We start from the raw sequence: 19341 nt of genomic DNA, 5'->3' as shown, positions 1-19341 counted from the left end.
CACATCTCAAAAAAATATAGAAAGCTGTGGTGGAGCGATTTTGTTGTAACAGCGATTGACAAGCATGTTTAGAAATTATCTATAGATTTGAAACGAATAACACGTCTTAAGATAGTATATCCAACTGGAAACTACATATCGACATCTGTCGGTTTATAACCTCTAATTATTATAACGAACGTTTTGAAGAATTTTGCGGACATTTGACAACAGGGTCGAGCAGTACCAATACAAACAGAATTTTATAAACTGGTTCAGTTATATGTTCCAACGCATCAGAAAACTATAGATCTGAAATAAATAACAATTAACGAAACAAATAACATAAATAGAAAGTCTCATCGAACTGAGAACTAAATATCGATCATGAAACAGTTTTAACCATTCACATGGAGCTGGACACCAAAAGAAGCTCAATATTTGGATTCCACATGAATTAAGAGTAAAAAATGGGATTGACTTGGAAGTTTTGATGCATCCACAATATAGTCCAACCACCATTGGTTCCAGTCTTCGCAAAAATCTGCAAAGGGGGCATACAAAAGTCGCTTTATTATTTTTTCCACAAATCATTGCATTTCTTTCGATACGTATCTATATATCATGAAATTAAACATTCAATGGCATTTTTCTTAACGAACAAACAAAACTTATCGAACAACCTGCGGGATGTCGCTTCACCGTTTCAGGTTTGGGGCTTGGGGGAAACATGTTTTTCACTTTACCCTTACATTAAGAGTGTCCTCGTCGGCCTGACGGTACTAGATTAATACCGATTGATTTCAGCGGACTCAAACAGTACGAGTAGCTCGAACGACTCGCTGTCTTCAGCGTCCCGCGACGGTAACCTGATGATCGGCGGGTCCATCCCGAAGAAGACGGAGCGCTCCAGCATTTACCTCGGCTGCCCGAAGTCGTACAAGTCGCCGGGCAACGTGTACGTGTCATTATTTTCCAACAAGCTAAGACAGTTTCTATGATAATAACGCTCGCACTTGGTGTAAGATTATGATGCATGGCTATATATATATATATATATATATATATATATATATATATATATATATATATATATATATATATATATATATATATATTAATATATATATATATATATATTAATTGGTGTTTCATCGCTGTTCTTCCGGATTCGTTTTCCATTATTTTTATTCTTCAATCCCACCTTCTCATCAGTTTCTTTTCGACAAAGTTGGATGACGTCGGTTTTTGTATCGGCAACTTTACATGTAGTCTTTACAATAAAACAGCCAATGCACGTCATCAAAATTTATAATCCAACGTTGCCGCGCCATATTTAAATGTTCGTTCATTTTGACTCAAAGACAACAAACAAAGTAGTAACGTAATTAAAATAATTAAACGAAAACAATATCATAAAATATAATTTGTTTTTGTGACAGTTTTGACTTGAACTACAGTTAATTAAAAAGCCACAATAGTTTGTAGGTTAGAGTTGTCTTATTATATTTGCATTGACATATGACAACAGTGTCGACCAGTACCAACACAAATCGAATTTTATAGACCGATTTGGTTACACGTTCGGACGCATCAGACCTCATTCTGTCTCTTTTTAACTAGAATAATGCTAATTAACAAAATAAGAAAGAAAAATGCTCCGAATTTAAAAGGAAGTTTACCTTTTTATAAGTTGAATTTGGCAATACGTTCGACGGTATTGATGACGTGCATTGGCTGTTTTATTGGATAAACTATAGTAACCTCTGAATATCAACAAAACAAAGCCAACTGACATAAAAAACACCATTATCATTAGGGGCGCTAAGATCGGTTTTTGTTACATTTCATTGGATTAGTTTAAAGTGGTCATATAGAAACCTGTAGGTAAAATGTTTTGATTGGTCCTTCATTTCACGTGACTATCCTATGATGTCATATTTATTAGCTAATAGTATTCAAATCTAAAAAATATATAAACAAATATAAGTATACAAATAAATATAAATAAAAAAAAGGTTAAGAGCTCACCACTCCAGGCAATATAAACAAAAACCAAAAAGAAAAAGCGATCATGTACCCGATGTTGCCTATATGCAGTGGCATCTGTATTTATTCTATGATTATCTACTACCATGTGTTATTCAAGGATCACTGCGATTATATACTGAAAAAAGAAGCTTTCTTAGCAATATATGCAATCATCTAACAGTTGTATACATTCTTATATAAAATTAGAGAAACATGGAGAGATAATTTTCCTCGTATTCTGCATTGAGTAATTTAAATTGACAATTTCATACAAGAACCTTTGACCAAATCGATACGATAACCGACGATTTTTGGTGTAAATTTACCGGTGCCCTTGTGAGGACCTCATCAAGAACGACATCTCGGAAGAACAGCGTCAGAATGTTTTGGTGTAGACTTAATTGTTTTGACACACATACTTATACACCGCATACAAATACACACTACACACACACTGGTACCAAACAATTTATCTCCACCGTTACTTACTGCTTTTACTCTTGCATGCTACTAACCGTAATGTAGGACCCCACTGTCCAAGCAGGCTGGTTTCTTGAATGTCACTACGCCGGCTCCCCAGACGCCCGTTAACACTGTCCGGTACGTAATTCTGATTATTTTGGGGCATCATAGTCGTTGGTCGCTCTCATTCCATCTCTTCAACCACCAAATCATCGTGTTTATCGACGGTTCGATCGGTACACCTCAAAGTGTGAACGCGTGTAGCATTAGTGCAAAAGACAATCTCGTTCTGGAGTGTCTTAAATCGAAATAGCGACGATCGATGACAAAGAAACATGGAGAAGTGTTCCTTCTCGAGTATTTTCTCTAGATAATCATTCTGGGTCCATGACACGACACTATTACACTCAACATTGTCCCGTTGGCCAGATTGGGTAAGGATTCTGTAGCAATTGTGTGAGATATCAGGTCGGAAAGAAAATAATTTCGTTTTCTTTTAAATTCACCGAAATGTTTAATGAGAAACAGATTTTTAAAAGTACAGAGGACAAAAACTCATCTTACTGACCGTGCCGTCAAGAAAAGACGTTTGCAGTTATACTTCAGTAGCAAACATTGATTGATCCCCCCAAAAAAGAGATCTTAAGTTCAAAAAAAGGCCCAAGAAACCTCTAACTTCTTGAATCCATTCTCCTTTTGCAATATTTGTCTCCCAATACTTATATATCTCTGCATGTCCCGCTAATATTGCATTTTTGAGCTAATTTGATTTTTGAATTATTGAACAAGCAGGTTGAATTTTCGATAATTCTTCTGTTAGAGAATACAGTTCATAATATTTCTTCAGGAGTAAGCACCAAATGAAAGCTTTTATTAAAAAAAATTCTCCAATTTCGTAGAATCCGTTAATCACGTCACTTCTGTGTAAATTAATCGTAAATGTAAAATGAATCCATCGAAGTCATTTCAACTGCAACGTTGCCAATATGTAAAATTTGTATTTAGATATCAGGAAAATAGTATACAGCATTTAATTTATGTATTATTGGGTATAATGGAACAAACACTGTATGGCACGATATAGTGTTGGCTAAATCAACCTACTCCTACCTACTCACCTTTTGATTTCCTACCCATATGTAGTACAATAATTTAGAGAACAAAATTGGTAACATCGCACGATGACGTTCTGAGGTGTGATAAATAGATTAAATAGCACTTCTATTAAAGTATCCTCTAATACTCTAATAATAATAAATCGAAACAAAAAAAATTAAAGTCAAAGTTTTAATATTTGTAAAATTTAAAATCAGATATCTGGTATTCTGCTGAAACAAATTAACTCTTGGCAAATTCCAGTTATTAGTCCTGGTGAATCCTTTGACATAGATTCACGAAATTATTTTCGCTCCAACCCGACATGTCGAGTGTCCGGCGCTTCCACCAAATCGTCGCATATATGTGTTTTACCGCATTTCATTTTTTTCATAACAATATACGTGTATTTGGCTTAGTGTCTGTGTGATGTATACCTGTAAGTGGGACTCATTCGCCGATCTCATTCGATCTGCTCCCGACCTCTGCATAATTTCAGGTACCACGCTCAGGTGTTGGGTTCAAAACATAACGGGCACCGTAAGACGGCTGGGGGTTCGTTTAGCACATTTTCATGATGATTTCGGAGTAAGCACGCATTAACATTAACCGACTATGTGTAGCTGGTAAGCCCGTTTCGATCGGTATAATGATTTCGGACTGATTTTTAGGCGCGTCAGGACGCTCTACGCCTGTCTTGGAGAGCACGATGGGGAACTATCATTCGAACCCAATCAGATCATCACCAACGGTAAGATATAACCGCTTCTGTACGACATAAAAAAAACGTAAATTGTTTTGACAAATCTGTCAAATCTTCTTTTCTTAAAATCTGGCATAATATAATCGATATGTATATGTATATATATATATATATATATATATATATATATATATATATATATATATATATATATATATATATATATCGCAGATTCCTATTTGTCAAAAAATGACAGTAATATTTTTTATCGTTTATTATTAGGAAGGGTTAATTTTATTTGTTTATAGCTCAATTTTTTTATGAAACTTTCAAGGCACTCTTAATAATACAAAAGAAAACCAGCTGAATCTATTAAATATTGTCCTTCCAATAAAACAACCAATGCCTGTCATCAACATTTATATTGCAACGTTACCGCACGAAATTTAAGTTTTTCGTTCATTTTAACTCTTACAAGAAAATACTAATGTGAATAAAATAATGAAACAAACATAATGTTATAAAATGAATTTATTTTAACATTATTGTACATCTTATGCATATTTATTGAAGGACTTAAATTACAATAGTTTGTAGGTTAGAATTGTTTTATTATATTTACATTGACTTATGACAGCGGTGTCAATCAGTACCAACACAAATCGAATTTTATAGGCCGATTTGGTTACATGTCCGCACGTTTCTGACTTCATTCAGTCTCTTTTTAACTGGAGTAATGCTAATTAGTAAAATGAGAAAGAATGTAATGATGACGAAAGAAAATTCGATGTCATCTATAACGTGCATTGTCTGTTTATTGGAAAAACTATGAAATGCGACCATAGGATGAAGTTGTAGCTAAGTTTCGGGTATCTTAATCAGCTGAGGACACATCAAGCGAGATTATTTATTACAGGATGAATAAAAAAATATGATTTTAATAAAATATCTTATTTAAAATCTACTCAACGTATAAAACATTTTCGAAATACATCTACACCCAATCAATTCAATTATTGATGTAGATTTTTAATGAAAGACTGTTAAAATTACAATTAGGAACCGCATCTGGGTTAGGCAATGATCTACCACATTTGGGTCCATAATCAACTGGCCTGAAATGCAAAGACGAAATTCTTCCTGTCTGGAGGCTTGATTAGAGGTTCCCTTAAATAACATATAGTCTGTTCAATGGAACAGTGAACTTATTATGTCGTCAAAACGTCGCAATGTTGCCGCATCAACTTTTAGTTTAAGTTCATTTTGGCTTTGACATATAACAAAATTCAATCTAAATAAAATAATAAAATAAAAATAATGTTATCAAATATAATTTAACAGTGTAGTACATCTGACGTATATATTATGACGTTCTTTTCAGAAGTAACTGATTAGAGGGGCAATCTGTTTCTGACTCTGACTATTTAATAGCTTCGGCATTTTCAAACACAGTAATAAGCAGCAATTTAAAATTTATGTAAACAAGCAAAGCGACAAAATTTTGTTTATAACAAGAATTTTGCAGACGCTTGACAATCAATACACAACTTGACACAAATTGGTTCGGTTATATGTTCTCTTTTTAACTATAATAAAATGGGACGGAAAATATTGTCTGATTCTAAAACGAATTTACAAATAGCAGCAGTATATTAAACATCTTGATGACGTGAGTTCACTGTTATTTTGAATAGACTTTACGAGGGTCACTCTTTATATTTCGGGAATAGGAAAAAAACAAATAGTTCAGCTGCGAATATATTTTTATTGGTTTTCAAAGTACTCGCCACGATAATCGATACACTTTTGCATACGCTTAAACCAATTTTCAAAGCATTTATTTCATTCCGAATGAGGTATCTTCAAAACATGTTTTTTGAACGCTTCAGGCTTCAAGGAAAGAAACAGGCCACCATTTTCTTTGAAGTGCTTCGTGCGCGAACAACTTTTGTTGGATTTGGTTCATCTTGGACCACCCATACAGTCGACTGCTGCTTGCTTTCGGGCTCATACGAATATGTCCATGATTCGTCACCTGTCACGATTCTATAAACGTCTTTCGAAGCACCGCGATTGACTTTCCTAAGAATTTCTTTACACCAATCGCCACGAGCCTTTTTTGAGCGATTGTCAAATTGTGTAGGATCCAACGCGAACATAACTTTCGCACAGCTAAGTGTTCATGTAAACTCGCATATATGCTGGTGGAACTAATGCTTAGGGATGCCTCAATTTCACAATAGGTGACGTGACGATATTGCTTAATCATTTCTCATACAACATCGATGTTTTCTGGCACAACAATCGATTTTGGACGACCTTCACAAAACTTTTGTCGGACAGTGAACTATGACCACGGTTTTTGATGGAGCTTCATCGCCAAAAGTCAAATCAAGTTTATTGATGCACACTTGTGATAATCCACGTCGAAAATCGTAAAAAATCATCGCACGAAATGTTCACGATTCAGTACCATTTCTTGCCCAGACAAAACTTTCAGCTAATAATTAAATATAAAATAAACAAATAGCGCCCGTGCGACAAAATGTTCTGAATACGTATATCGTCACAAATGTCAAACTTTACGATGGAACCGTCAGATGGACTCACATGACAACAGTGGTGCCAATTCCCGAAATATAAATACTGACCCTCGTATATCATTGTTTACTTTTTGAAAAGCCGTTTTTACGCTAAAGAAGAATACTTTGGAAAATAATTAATCCTTATTAATTCCTTAATATTATACACAAAAATTTCAAGTCGACAGTAAAGAAATATCTGCCAGTTCTTCGAAAATGGTTACAGTCGCGTCCTTTTAAGCACGTTTTGTGGTTGTAGTTAAGTCATCCCAAGAACCCGGCTGGCTGGAAGGCACCCTGAACGGCAAGACCGGCCTCATACCCGAGAACTACGTGGAGATGCTCCCTTGACACGGCGGATCCCTGGCCAAGATCTCCACGTCCCTGAGGCACGGCATCTGCCGGGCCCTGCACCTCACCAACTCGCACTCGGAGGCCTCGTCGCCCGGCTGCAGCAAGCGACTGACCTTCCACCGGCCCAGCCTGGACGGCCAGCTGGTCAGGCAGACCAGCGTCGAGAGGAAGAGCTCCACATGAAACTGGTCGTCGTCCGGGAGTCGAGCGGAGAGGTAAAGACGTTCGATCTCTCGACCTCCGTCATAATATCGCGGTGTGCCTTCGAACTTTCATACATCGAGCCAACGACACTAGTGCGAATCGAACGTTTTCACCGGTTGGTTCCTTCCTCAGCGACAGCGGCCGTGAAAACCATACCAAAAACTCTGCCCCAGTTGTTTTATTCCAGTTATCGTTCATCGTCGATAAACCAAGAACGAAATGGCAATAAATCTATTTTTGATTTCTATGAGATACAAACCTTCTTAAGTCTCCTGCTATCTTACCTAGTAACTGGTAAAATAACAGGAGGAAAATATAGAGTTCGAATTAATTTTTTTTGTTATTGTTTTCCCTCCTTATTCTGGGGCGATAATTTATTTTTCGTTGTTTTTAAAAGCAAATTGATATATGTGCATGTACAAGATATACTCTCGGTATAAGTGTGTAATATGATAATGTATATCCAAACTTATCCATAACACCTACGTTCTAAAGTAGCTGTGGTACAACTTAAACACCAATTAACTATAGGAAGAAACGATATATGTTTTACAGTTTAATATATAAGCAAACAAGAGAACGAGCAATGTATAGTCGTAGAATGTAAATAACAGTAAGAAAAGAGTGAACACTATATTTGTACATAGTTTTCGACACAATCCTCCCCCGCGTCCCGTCCCACCCTCGCCCTCATCAGAAAACCGCACTGGATTTAGTTGTATTTATTTCTGTGATAATCTCCGAAAGCCTACTTGATTCCAGAACCACGCCCTGTTCCCGTGATAAGTCCGCGTCTTATGATGTAATATCAATTATTAGATTTAACGTATTCAACGATCAGAATTCTAGCTGACATATGGGACCATAATTTTCCTCATTTCCATTTATCTGCGTCTCCGTCTCTGTACTCTTCTTTCCATGGTTTAGCACAAAACAAAATTAGACATATCCAAATATTCGTTCGCTATTATTATATAAATATATAAATCTATACATAAAGAAAGTAACTTTGTAGTTACCTGTAAGTTTATATACATTATTTAATTCATTTCTATGAATATATATTATATTATATTGTAAAAAAAATATTTGTGATAAATGAGAAAATTTTACCATATAATATTGCATTTATAAACGAATATATATATATATATATATATATATATATATATATATATATATATATATATATATATATATATATATATGCAGATATGTTATGTGTATAAATAAAATAGATTAACCATTTATTGGGAAGTTTTTAGTGTTAGTTAATTAGTAACAGTAAGATAATTGTGTACAGCTAATTTTGAAAAAATATATATTTATATATTTTATTATTTGTTATATTTTCTTTTTGTTTTCTGATATAATTGTTGTAATATTTTAAATAAATAAAATAATAAAGTTTAATTAGTTTGAATGGGTTTTTGTCTATATTTTTTTTTCTGGTGTTGTAGTTCAGTTAGATTGGCTTTCTATTTTTCTATATTTAGAAACTCTTTACCATATTTCTTTTGTAGGAATTCATCATTACAGTAACTATATGTAACAAAGAAATGTTGAAAAAAATCTGACCAGGGTCAGTGATAAGGTAATGTAATATATATAACAAAAATAATATTTAACTAACTCTGTACTAATTGCCATAACATACAAAGTATTAATAATAACATACAATTTCAGCAAATATACCTATAAGTCACCGATTTTTTTAAATATATTACCCACTTGAGAGGGTGACATATAACTTGCGAGATGTGAGTTTTTGTTTTATTTTTTTATACCTGGTACCCATAATCAAAAAATAAGTTCATGGCCTACTGAAAATTCCCCATGTATTAATATTTTCATAGGATGATATTCCTAAAAATTATTATACCTTATATGATAAAAATGCCATATTTACAAAATTTATTATAGTTAATTATAGGTAATATGTTGAAAATTATAAATATATTTAATATGGAAATATTTATAACAAATAGAACATTATAATATAGAGTACTGTAAAGAACCTATCGACTTTTTATTTAAAAATATCCACAATAAAATGGTGAAAATTGTTAGTTACCTCCATGAAAGGGTAATGTTAATAACTGATGTTATTCTACTCATAAGTTTATGGGTTATTATGCTAAGAGTGGCATAAAACAATTTAAAATGTTTTAATTTTAAACTGGTTCTTGATAATGTTCAGAAACAACAATAAAACGTTGCTTTGCTGACTTCAAACATGATCCTAGAGATGCCGATGATGCAGAACGCAGTGGATGTCCAAATGAGGTGGTAACAACAGAAAATTGAAGTTGTGTGAATTAGCTAACATCATAAAGGTATCAAAAGAACGTGTTGGGTTTACATTGCATGACAATTTGACTATGAGAAAGCTCTTTTCAAAGTGGATGCCGCGTTTACCCACAGTTTTACATGTTTACACGTAACAAACCGGAATGTTTGCATCGATATATGACAATGAATGAAACATGGATCCATAACTTCGCTCCAGAATGAAAACGAATGTCATCTGAGTGGACAGCAACTAGTAACAGGCCAATTTTGAGGCCAAAGATATATTGTTCTACAAAAGTGGTAATGAGATGTTAGAGCGGCGCTGGAGATTACGTTGATTGGTTGGTTTTCTTTATTACGCACGGCACTTTACAGCGCATGTGTTACTTATAAAAATGAAACGACATTTTTAACTAAAACTATTTTTATTATTACAACATAGAAACTAACAAAAATAAAATCCATTTTTCTATATACATTTTATTTTATAAGTTTAAACAATGCGCATGAAAATGCCATTCCTAATATCTGAAATAAAGGCCAAAACGTTAACAAACAGGTAAATATATAATATATACCAGTAATAGTTACCAAAAAGCACGAAACAACGATTCCTGAGGTACCTATGATGACAGCGTGTGTTTTGACAAATTCAGTGGTCACATTCAGACACCCGTTGGTGTGAATGATGAACTCGTTCTTCACTTCGACCTCCTGGCAATTGATCGGAACCCCTGACGACGTCCTCTTGCAGCAGGAGTCTGGTATTCGATCTCGCCAATCCTATAAGCCATCGGAGCAATTTATATTAAGTGTTCTACGAGAGCTGTGGTGAAATAATTACCCTGTACTCGTACACTCCACAGCAATTCAATTTGCTCTGAGTCTCGTCCCAAGCTTCCGTGATCGCTTTATGCTTCCCGTAATCATTCAGAGACCTATCCATACCCAACCTGATGGTTTTCTCCACTTTGCCTTTGAAGACATAGCCCAGGATGCCTCCGATTAGCATCGTGACGAAAATGATAAATAGTGCAATGAAATACTGAAAAATAAGTTTGATGAATACATATAAAGCGCAATGTCAGAAAAAAACCAGTCCCAAAAGCTATACTTAGAATTGTTTTTGACTGTAAACGGGTATATTGTACGAGAATGTAAACAAAATATTTGTTATTTAATGTAAAATGTTATTGCATGACCATTAACTATAAATTCGGTTTGAAATCTTTCGTATTTAATTTTTAGAATACACAACATGGCGTGATTATATCATTTTTGATCAAGTAACAGTTTACAAAACAATCGGTCGCAAATACGTGAAGTTTGAAGGTTATCAATACCGATGATTCTCGGTAGATGTCACTGGGTGTCGATTTTTTGGAAGTTTTATCGATATTTTGAAATAATAAAGGATTTTTTTAGTGAATTAAAATTTTTTGTGTTGTATAAGATAACGTCGATAGACGGGACTTAGGACGGTAATTAAGATAAGTTTGGTTCCGAATTTGGTATCAAAATTATCTTAAATTATTGAGGGCAGTTTATTTTTAAAATTCTTGGAAACGGAATTATATACCTTAACATAATCCAGTTGATATATCGCGCTTATTTATTATTTGTGTCATTGATTTGCGTCAATGGTATTAAGTTTTACGGGTTTTATCAGTTCTTAAGGCGGAAATATATTAAATGTTTAAACTCACTATAACCAGCATGCAGCGGACTTCCTTGACAGATCCCAGGCATCCCAGCAGAGATATGAAGATTACCAACACGCCAGTGATGACCAGAACGTAAATGGAACCAGAGTACAGGTTGGTACCCAATAGCTCACTGGCGAAGGACTTGTCCGCCAGTATCCATATAGCCAGGGCCGTGACGACTATACCACCAATCTGGAACAAAAAAAAAGTCGATCATCTTCGAATTCTTGTCAAGTATCATCGCGCAAAAGTACAAGAACTTCTCGATATCACCCTCATTAGCGCAGATCACGTTCTTGCTTACGTAACGCAATATATTATGTTTTCTGTTTGATGTTTATTAAAAAATATGGCCGTTATCAGTGGCGGCAGTGACATTTTGATGGCTAGTCACTAAGGTAGGTCATCGGCGATAACAGTGGATATAAATAGATGACAAAAATATCACGTATTCAACATTCCATGTTGCGTATCACGTAATGGTAGACGGTATCGATCAGATCTCGCTAAAAATACCGATCGATACGCTTTATTTTATCGCGTTCGTCTACGACTCGTCTATAGAGAAGTTCCTGAAGCTGATCATCGACCTTGAAAGCATTTACGAACACATAACGTTTATAAGGGTGATTGAAATGTTGAAAATTTGACTGAACATTGAAGAAACTTATTGATTATGACTAATTGTAGGGATGTGAATTAATTTTGATGGATTGGACCGGCGATTGTTCATGACTGTTTCACTATTTGCTTTCAAAACAGGATTCAACGTCGGCAAACGATCCTTAATTTGATCCAAACCAGTTTCTCCGATCTTAAAACAGCCCTGTAGTCACAGGAGATTAAATCCAGACCATACGATGTGTTTTTTCAAAAAAGGTCGATTGTTTTAAAATAGAGTATCGACCTTTAAATTTCAGATTTCTACTCACCCTGTACCGATATTAAAACCTAGGGTCTTTGAAGTAGAGTATTGAGTACTTTTTAGAGATTTCCAAACTCAGATTAACTAGATGCCCAATTGCCATGTTATTTTGACAGGCGTTGTTTGACTTTTCGAAGGACCACTAGGTTAGGTTTTGAGATGATGGGGGTGGCGCCATCTATGTGAGTATACTTATTGAGTGTTGTGTTGGAAATTCGATAATACTTAGGTTATGTTATTGACAGATGTATATATTTATATTTCCCAAGTGAAGATCGTGATATTTCTACAATTTGGGGATGAAAACGGATTATAGATTTATTAGAATTTGTCTTAAAATGTTCATTCGAATCAAATAAGAGATGGGTTAAAACTTGTCAAAGCTCTGGCGTTAATCTTTGTTTTTTATATTGTCATTTTGCTGAAATATACAGAATATATTTTTGAAAACCATTATGAGACGATGAAGTTAAACAATCATGATATAAGCAGTATTCACCAAACATTGCATCTTTTTGTTTTCATTAATTTTTTTATTTTAATCGATGACCATCAGACTACAGTTCTATATTTCTTTAAGGGGTTATTCTAGTGTAGAAATGTTAAAAATTTGACTTTTTCATATTTCAAAAATTTAAACCTTTAATAACATGCCCTTAAAATAATTTTTCAAAATTTAAATTATCTTCAAGATATTAGTAGAAACGAAACTTTAAAAGTCTTTTTCCGGAAGCTATTTATTTTGAGACGGTGGACGTGTTATGTCAAATTCTAGCGAAGCGATTTCTAGACTGCTCAAAGTTATTTTGTACATACGTCATTTAAATTTATGACATCAAAACGTCGCAATGTTGCCGCACCAACTCTGAGTTTTAGCTCACATTGGTTTTGACATACAACAAAATTCTAATCTAAATAAAATAATTGAACAAAAATATTATCAAGTACAATTTATTTTAACATTATAGTACAACTTAAAACTAGGGTTGCTTATACAGCCACAGTAGTTTATAGGTTAGAGTTATAACTTCTTATCACTATTGCTTTCAAGAATTTTGCATACATCTGGCAACCGGACGACTTTGACAGACTCATTCGTTTATGCGTTCGAACAAATCAGACAACATTGTGTCTCTTTTTAACTAGAATAAAATGAGAAGAAAAACATTATCTGATAACGTATGTACAAAAAAAAAACGAACATTCTCTGTGCATTCTTCTGTCATATACAACAAGTAAACTTTTTTGCCAAATTACGGCTGTTACAAAAAACGTTGCTTTTATTATATTTTAGTCTCCTTTTGTGCCAACGGGGATTTATCTGGACCAGACCTACTATTTAACGTGGGCTCCGAACTACGATCTTCGATATTAAACCTACCAATTGGCCAGTGACTAACTTAGAAACCATCCCAGAAAACATCCGGTCTTACCCAGCCTGGTTACTGGCGTGACTGGGATGGTTATTCCTTGTCGAATTTTTCACTCTTGCCTGTAAAGATGTTTACAATTTCAATCACAAATATAAAGAACATCCATGCTCCAACAGGATTCGAACCCGCGACTATCGCAACAGTAAGATCAAAAAGCCAGGTATTTGAATTAAAAAAAATTAACAATAAGATTTTAAATTTACAAGACAATTTCTTAAGATGAACCTAACGAGACATTAGTCCTATAATATCTCATAAAATTTTGAATAAATTATGAAATGGTAGCAGGTCAGGATTATATGACGAACGCCATAGTAATTTCCTTCCGAGGTCTAATAATTGGTTGAACTATTTAAGAAAAATGTTGGAGGAGATATGGTAGGTATTGTTATGATGTATAGTGAACAATCCAACCATATTCAGCAGTTCGAATATTGTGCCACAAATATTTTCGAAACTCAATCAAGAAATAATTAAATCCCACACGGTGTTCCATCGCTTCTATCTCGAGACTTAAACAGCGAAATCCGGCTTAGATGAGATAATATTGTAAGAACCGTAATTTACGCAGAACAAAAAGCAGGAAATTAAATAAACCAGATCAAATTTCTTTTTGTGTACTGACCGATAGCCAGCGTCGATTTTATTTTTGTCCCTTGTTTTTGTAATTTTGTCTATTTTAATTCGATTCTATTAAAGTTTAAGTGATCATTGGTGTTGTGAATTTAAATATAACAGATCAATTGAAAAGTCCCCGGCCTACCATAGTAAAACACATTTTTTTTGGCAAGGTTAGTCTTTTTTATTCAACATAATTCCCTTCAAGCTTGATACACTGATTATAGCGACCCTCCAACTTTTCGATACCATTTTTGTAGTACGATTTGTCCTTTGCTTCAAAATAGGCCTCATTTTCGGCGATCACCTCTTCATTCGACGAAAATTTCTTCCCAGCGAGCATTCTTTTGAGATCTGAGAACAGGAAATAGTCGCTGGGGACCAGATCTGGAGAATAGGGTGGATGAAGAAGCACTTCGAAGCCCAATTCATGGATTTTTGCCATCGTTTTCACTGACTTGTGACACGGTTCATTGTCTTGATGAAGCAGCACTTTCTTTTTCTTCAAAGGCGGCCGTTTTTTCGGCGATTTCGTCCTTCAAACTGTCCAATAGCGCTATGTAATAGTCGCCGTTGATGGCCTTCCTATTTTCAAGGTAGTCAATGAAAATGATTCCATACGCATTCCAGAATACAAACGCCATAATCTTACCAGCTGACTGTTGCGTTTTCCCATGCTTTGGAGCGGGTTTATCGTGTGCAGTCCACTCGGATGATTGTCGATTGGACTTTGGAGTGAAATGATGCATCCATGTTTCATCCATTCTCGCATATTGATGCAAAATCTCGGGTTTATTATGATTGATCATCTTCAAACACTACTCCGAATCATCAACTCGTCGTTATTTTTGGTCAAAAGTGAATTCGCGCGGCACTCACTTTGCACAGAGCTTTCTCATACCCAAATATTCGTTAATGATATGATGTACTCGGTCAGTTCATATCTTTAGAGTGTCTGATATTCCATTCAATTTCAATTTACGGTTATTCAAAACCATTTTGTGGATTTCTTAAATGTTTTCGTCGGTAACAACCTCTTTTAGGCGCCCACTGCGTTCACCGTTTTCGGTGCTCATTTCACCACGTTTAAACTTGGCATATCAATCCTTGATGGTTGATTTTCCTGGGGCAGTGTCCGGAAACTCGGCATCAAGCCAAGTTTTTGCTTCAACTGTATTCTTTTTATCCATTTTTTCCACAAAAACAAAAGTTGCTTCACTCAAAATGCTATAATTTACAAACTAACGATCCGACAGCTGTCAAATTTATACACGTATCTTTTGAGGGCTAAGGCTAACTAAAAAACATATGAATTTAATTCTAGTAGCGCCATCTATGTTTCAGGTCGGGGACTTTTTAATTGACCTGTTAGATATGTATATCGAAAAATTATTATCAGATATTTTATATTTTTAAATAAAATTCATATCTGATTTTGTTATTTTACCATTTCTTATTATAAGAAAAATATCACGGATTCTTGATAGTTTGTTATACAAAACAGAAAAAAATTTCACTCTAACACTGTGGAAACATTGAGAAATACGCACGCAATCCAAATATTTATTCGAAAAAAAAAGAAGGCCAATCCCAGCACGTGTCCTTATTATAAACCGGGGTAATGTTTATTTAGAAATCGGCAAGGAAATTTTTCATTCATACACAATAAATATTAATTGGTCGGTTTAAATGGATTTGCTCGGCCAACTTACCAGATCCCTTCGTATCAAAAGAAGCGGTAAATTAATTAATTGATGATGTCTGGTCCTGAAATGAGACAAGGGGGTCTGAATTATTTATGTCGGTTATTCTACATTTATAAGCCCAGCGTTTTTTTTTCGTATAAACCAGAGAGAAAATGTACAAAAATAAAACCTTAATGAAGAATCTCTTAATGACTTCAATGATAGTTAAGCGGAAAAGATCTTGGCAACTAAGAGTCTAACGTTAATTAAATAGACAAAAAGTTGGATAAAGACAAAAAAAACATATAATTGGAATCATGAACTTAGTTTGTTGATGGTCTGGATCTAAATTGTGATACTTCAGTTCATCAAATGAGGAGCTGTCTTGATCCATACACATCTACACAAATGCCCGAGGTTTAAAGGTTTAAACCTTCGGTTCTTGGTCTTCGGGTCCTCGAATAATGGACAACAGCATCTAATAGATCGAATGCCTTTGTTTTCTTCTTTACGTAGATATCAAGGTGCTTTTGCTTCTTTGTTACATGCTCTTTTACATTTTACACCAATCTGGGTATACATTATATCAATATTTATTTGACGCTGCTACCACCATTTAGCTCCAAGACATTGTGTTAAGTGGGTTGTTTAGTTTTTTTGTTTGGTGAATTTTAAAAGAACAGATTTCAGCTGATTCAATTTTATTCGTCATTGTTTGAGTTGATTTGACAAAGACTGGATAACATTCTGACCGCCTCTTGGCTTTTGTTCATTACCTACAGTGCTCTATTTGTAGTAGAATTTAGTGACTCCATTAACTTTACGTATAGTACTAATATACAGGGGATAGTCAAAATAATATGAACACCATACACTGCGTATGTATTGCTGAGATTATCATACGCTTTGTTACAGTTAAAACATGCAATCTGTATCCTCTGTAGTATCATACCGGTCAATATATTTGAAAATTTCAAAGGATAAAACCAATCGTTGAGGAAAGACATCTTATGCTGCATCACCATCACAGAATCATCGATATCATAGAAAAAACACTAGAATAAAGTGAAATTTGTTTTGCAATATTAAAGTATAAGGTAAAAATGCTTCTCCCTGACCAATATTTTAGAGTCATATATAACTGACCGATACTTCAGAGTCAAACTAGAAGATGTCTATTCTGACTTGAGGAAAATACAAGAAGGTGTGCCACAGGGAAGTGTGTTGGGACGAGTCCTTTATCTGTTGTGCACTGGAGGACAATTAAAAGGTTGTGGCACATTTGTAGATGAACTGTATCAACCGAAAAGTTACCTAATGCAATACAGTGCTGAACAGAAATATGGTGTATCAGAATGAATCGAAATAAATCAGTGCATGTTGATTTCACCAACAAAAGAATCAAGCACAAGCCAGTATATATAAATCGACAAGTAGTCTTGTATGGAAATACAGCCAAATATATTTTGATCCTTTGTTTCAACTCAGGTGGAAGTCACACAATGTCCATAGACATGAACAGAAACATCAATGTTGCGGTTCATCTGCTCCTACATAATGGTGGCTTAGTCGGAAGATTAAAGACAATAATACTCAGTGCATATTAAAGACAGTGACATAGATGTTAAGCCAAAAGTGTTTGTCGTAGAATAAGTACTTTGTAATTTTAAAACCGCAAGATTGCCTTAAATCCCCTGTAGCTGCTTAAGCCACCTTGACATCATCGACTTTATATAACATCCTGAAATCAGCTTGTCGGTGAGAGTCATCGCATTGGGAATAATTTCATTCAAGTTCAATAGATGTTTAAGACATATGAAACAACCTTGACAACAACAGTGCACTGTGAGGTCTTTCCCTGGTACTTTTAGACGGCTTACGGTTCGAACAAGAAAAAATCACGTGATATTATATCTATTTATGATTTATGACGTTATCTACGGTTGTTTAAATACAGTTAGCGATCAAAAACCAACAGTATTTAGGTAAAAATGTTACTGTAACACCAAGGCGGTAACCACAATACCGTCGACAACTTACGAATATTATCAGGTTGACTATAAACAAACTATATTTCATGAAACTCCCGCATCCGTCCATGTTACTGCCCAAGCCCATGGTGGCCACATGCAACACTAACACGCGCACTGGCAAATCGGACCCGGGTCCAAGAAAAAATCGGACGTCGAAAACCCTCTTGGTATCGCAGAACGTTCTACACCGTTCACTTTCTCTTGACTGAGAGCTATACCAACGCTGGTCAGTTCCCAGCCGGTGACTAACGCCGTGTACGTCATACACCTTGTTTCAAAGGAAATGTTGCAGCTGACGTCAGACGGCTGGGCGACAATTGATGTCTGTCGTACGAGGGTTGATCGACACGTGTTGGACAAGACAGCATCTGTAGGGTTGTGAGAGCGTAAAATAAAATTATATTTGATAAAACAGTATGAACATCTTAAATATATAAAAACAGAGATCAAAATAAATGATATAACAACTTGATGTTCGAGGTGGTCGGGTGATAACTCCGCAAATATAATAAAACATACCTGAGCAACCAATTTTCAATGACAAGGGTGAAATTGAAATATAATCGACATATTACGTAGATAGATGCTTCTGTTGTTGGGTAATTAAAATATAACGGTACTGACAGTTATAATAGTATAGATAACAATCGTATGGATCTATGAATATATCGATGAATACTGGTTATGGATGGTATCGATGATCTCAAATAAAAGGCGAAGACAATGGTAGACAGTAAATGATAGATTCACCAGGACGGTTGGCAATAATCTTAGTCCGTAGTAGCCAATAATTGACGGAAAATCATCATGAAAATAGACAATAACGGTAACTGATATAGCAATATTAAACTATGCTTCAGATAGTCAATGAACCACATCTAATGGATCCATACAGCCAACAAACAATATGTGATGAATAAAAACGATAACAACGATAATTGAGCAATGATAAACTGTGCTTGGACGAAGTATGACATGTGCACACGGTACGAATGGGAAGAAACACGCGACGTTACCAGCTTATGCCCTAACACTAACAATAAGGGACGTGCAATGACTTGAAGGGAGGCAGACGTATAAGATCCTGTCATTAGCGTTAGTAGTACTCGCCAGGGTAAAGCTCAGACATGCCACCATCGACTGCCCAAGCCTGGCCTATTTATATTTTCCACATTTTATATTACTTAAATAAATAACGGTCACATAATGTAAACACCACTGTTTCATTTGGTTTTACCC

General features: G+C 34.9%; 2 protein-coding genes across 8 annotated transcripts in view; one reads left to right on the top strand and one right to left on the bottom strand.

Annotated features, from left to right (window-relative positions):
• Window positions 1–8829, top strand: part of Graf (GTPase regulator associated with FAK) — an 83567-nt gene extending 74738 nt beyond the window's left edge. The window contains exons 12-16 of one of the 7 annotated variants that reach the window (XR_013007718.1): window positions 787–937; window positions 2536–2610; window positions 4067–4155; window positions 4239–4318; window positions 7112–7159. Coding sequence is in view for 5 of the 7 variants with exons in the window: in XM_076417999.1 (XP_076274114.1) it covers window positions 787–937; window positions 2536–2610; window positions 4239–4318; window positions 7112–7203 (398 nt within the window). In the remaining 2 variants the exon portion in view is untranslated. Of the gene's footprint in view, window positions 1–786; window positions 1001–2535; window positions 2611–4066; window positions 4156–4238; window positions 4319–7111 lie in introns of those variants that run through there. The other 6 variants (XR_013007719.1, XM_076417999.1, XM_076418002.1 and 3 more) reach the window with 6 other exon arrangements.
• A 1279-nt stretch (window positions 8830–10108) lies between these two features.
• LOC143205032 (CD151 antigen) lies at window positions 10109–18326 on the bottom strand. Its single transcript, XM_076418027.1, has 5 exons — window positions 18110–18326; window positions 11409–11600; window positions 10547–10747; window positions 10294–10485; window positions 10109–10230 (listed from the first exon to the last, which is right to left on the bottom strand). The coding sequence occupies exons 1-5, from the start codon at window positions 18185–18187 to the stop codon at window positions 10183–10185; spliced, it is 711 nt and encodes a 236-aa protein (XP_076274142.1). The 5' UTR covers window positions 18188–18326; the 3' UTR covers window positions 10109–10182.
• Window positions 18327–19341: the final 1015 nt, after the last annotated feature.

This window comes from Rhynchophorus ferrugineus, unplaced genomic scaffold (genome assembly GCF_030347505.1).
Source record: "Rhynchophorus ferrugineus isolate W39M unplaced genomic scaffold, kcgeb_rfMv2 rfM11, whole genome shotgun sequence".
NCBI lineage: Eukaryota > Metazoa > Arthropoda > Insecta > Coleoptera > Curculionidae > Rhynchophorus > Rhynchophorus ferrugineus.
This window is presented reverse-complemented; position numbering and strand designations above follow the sequence as displayed.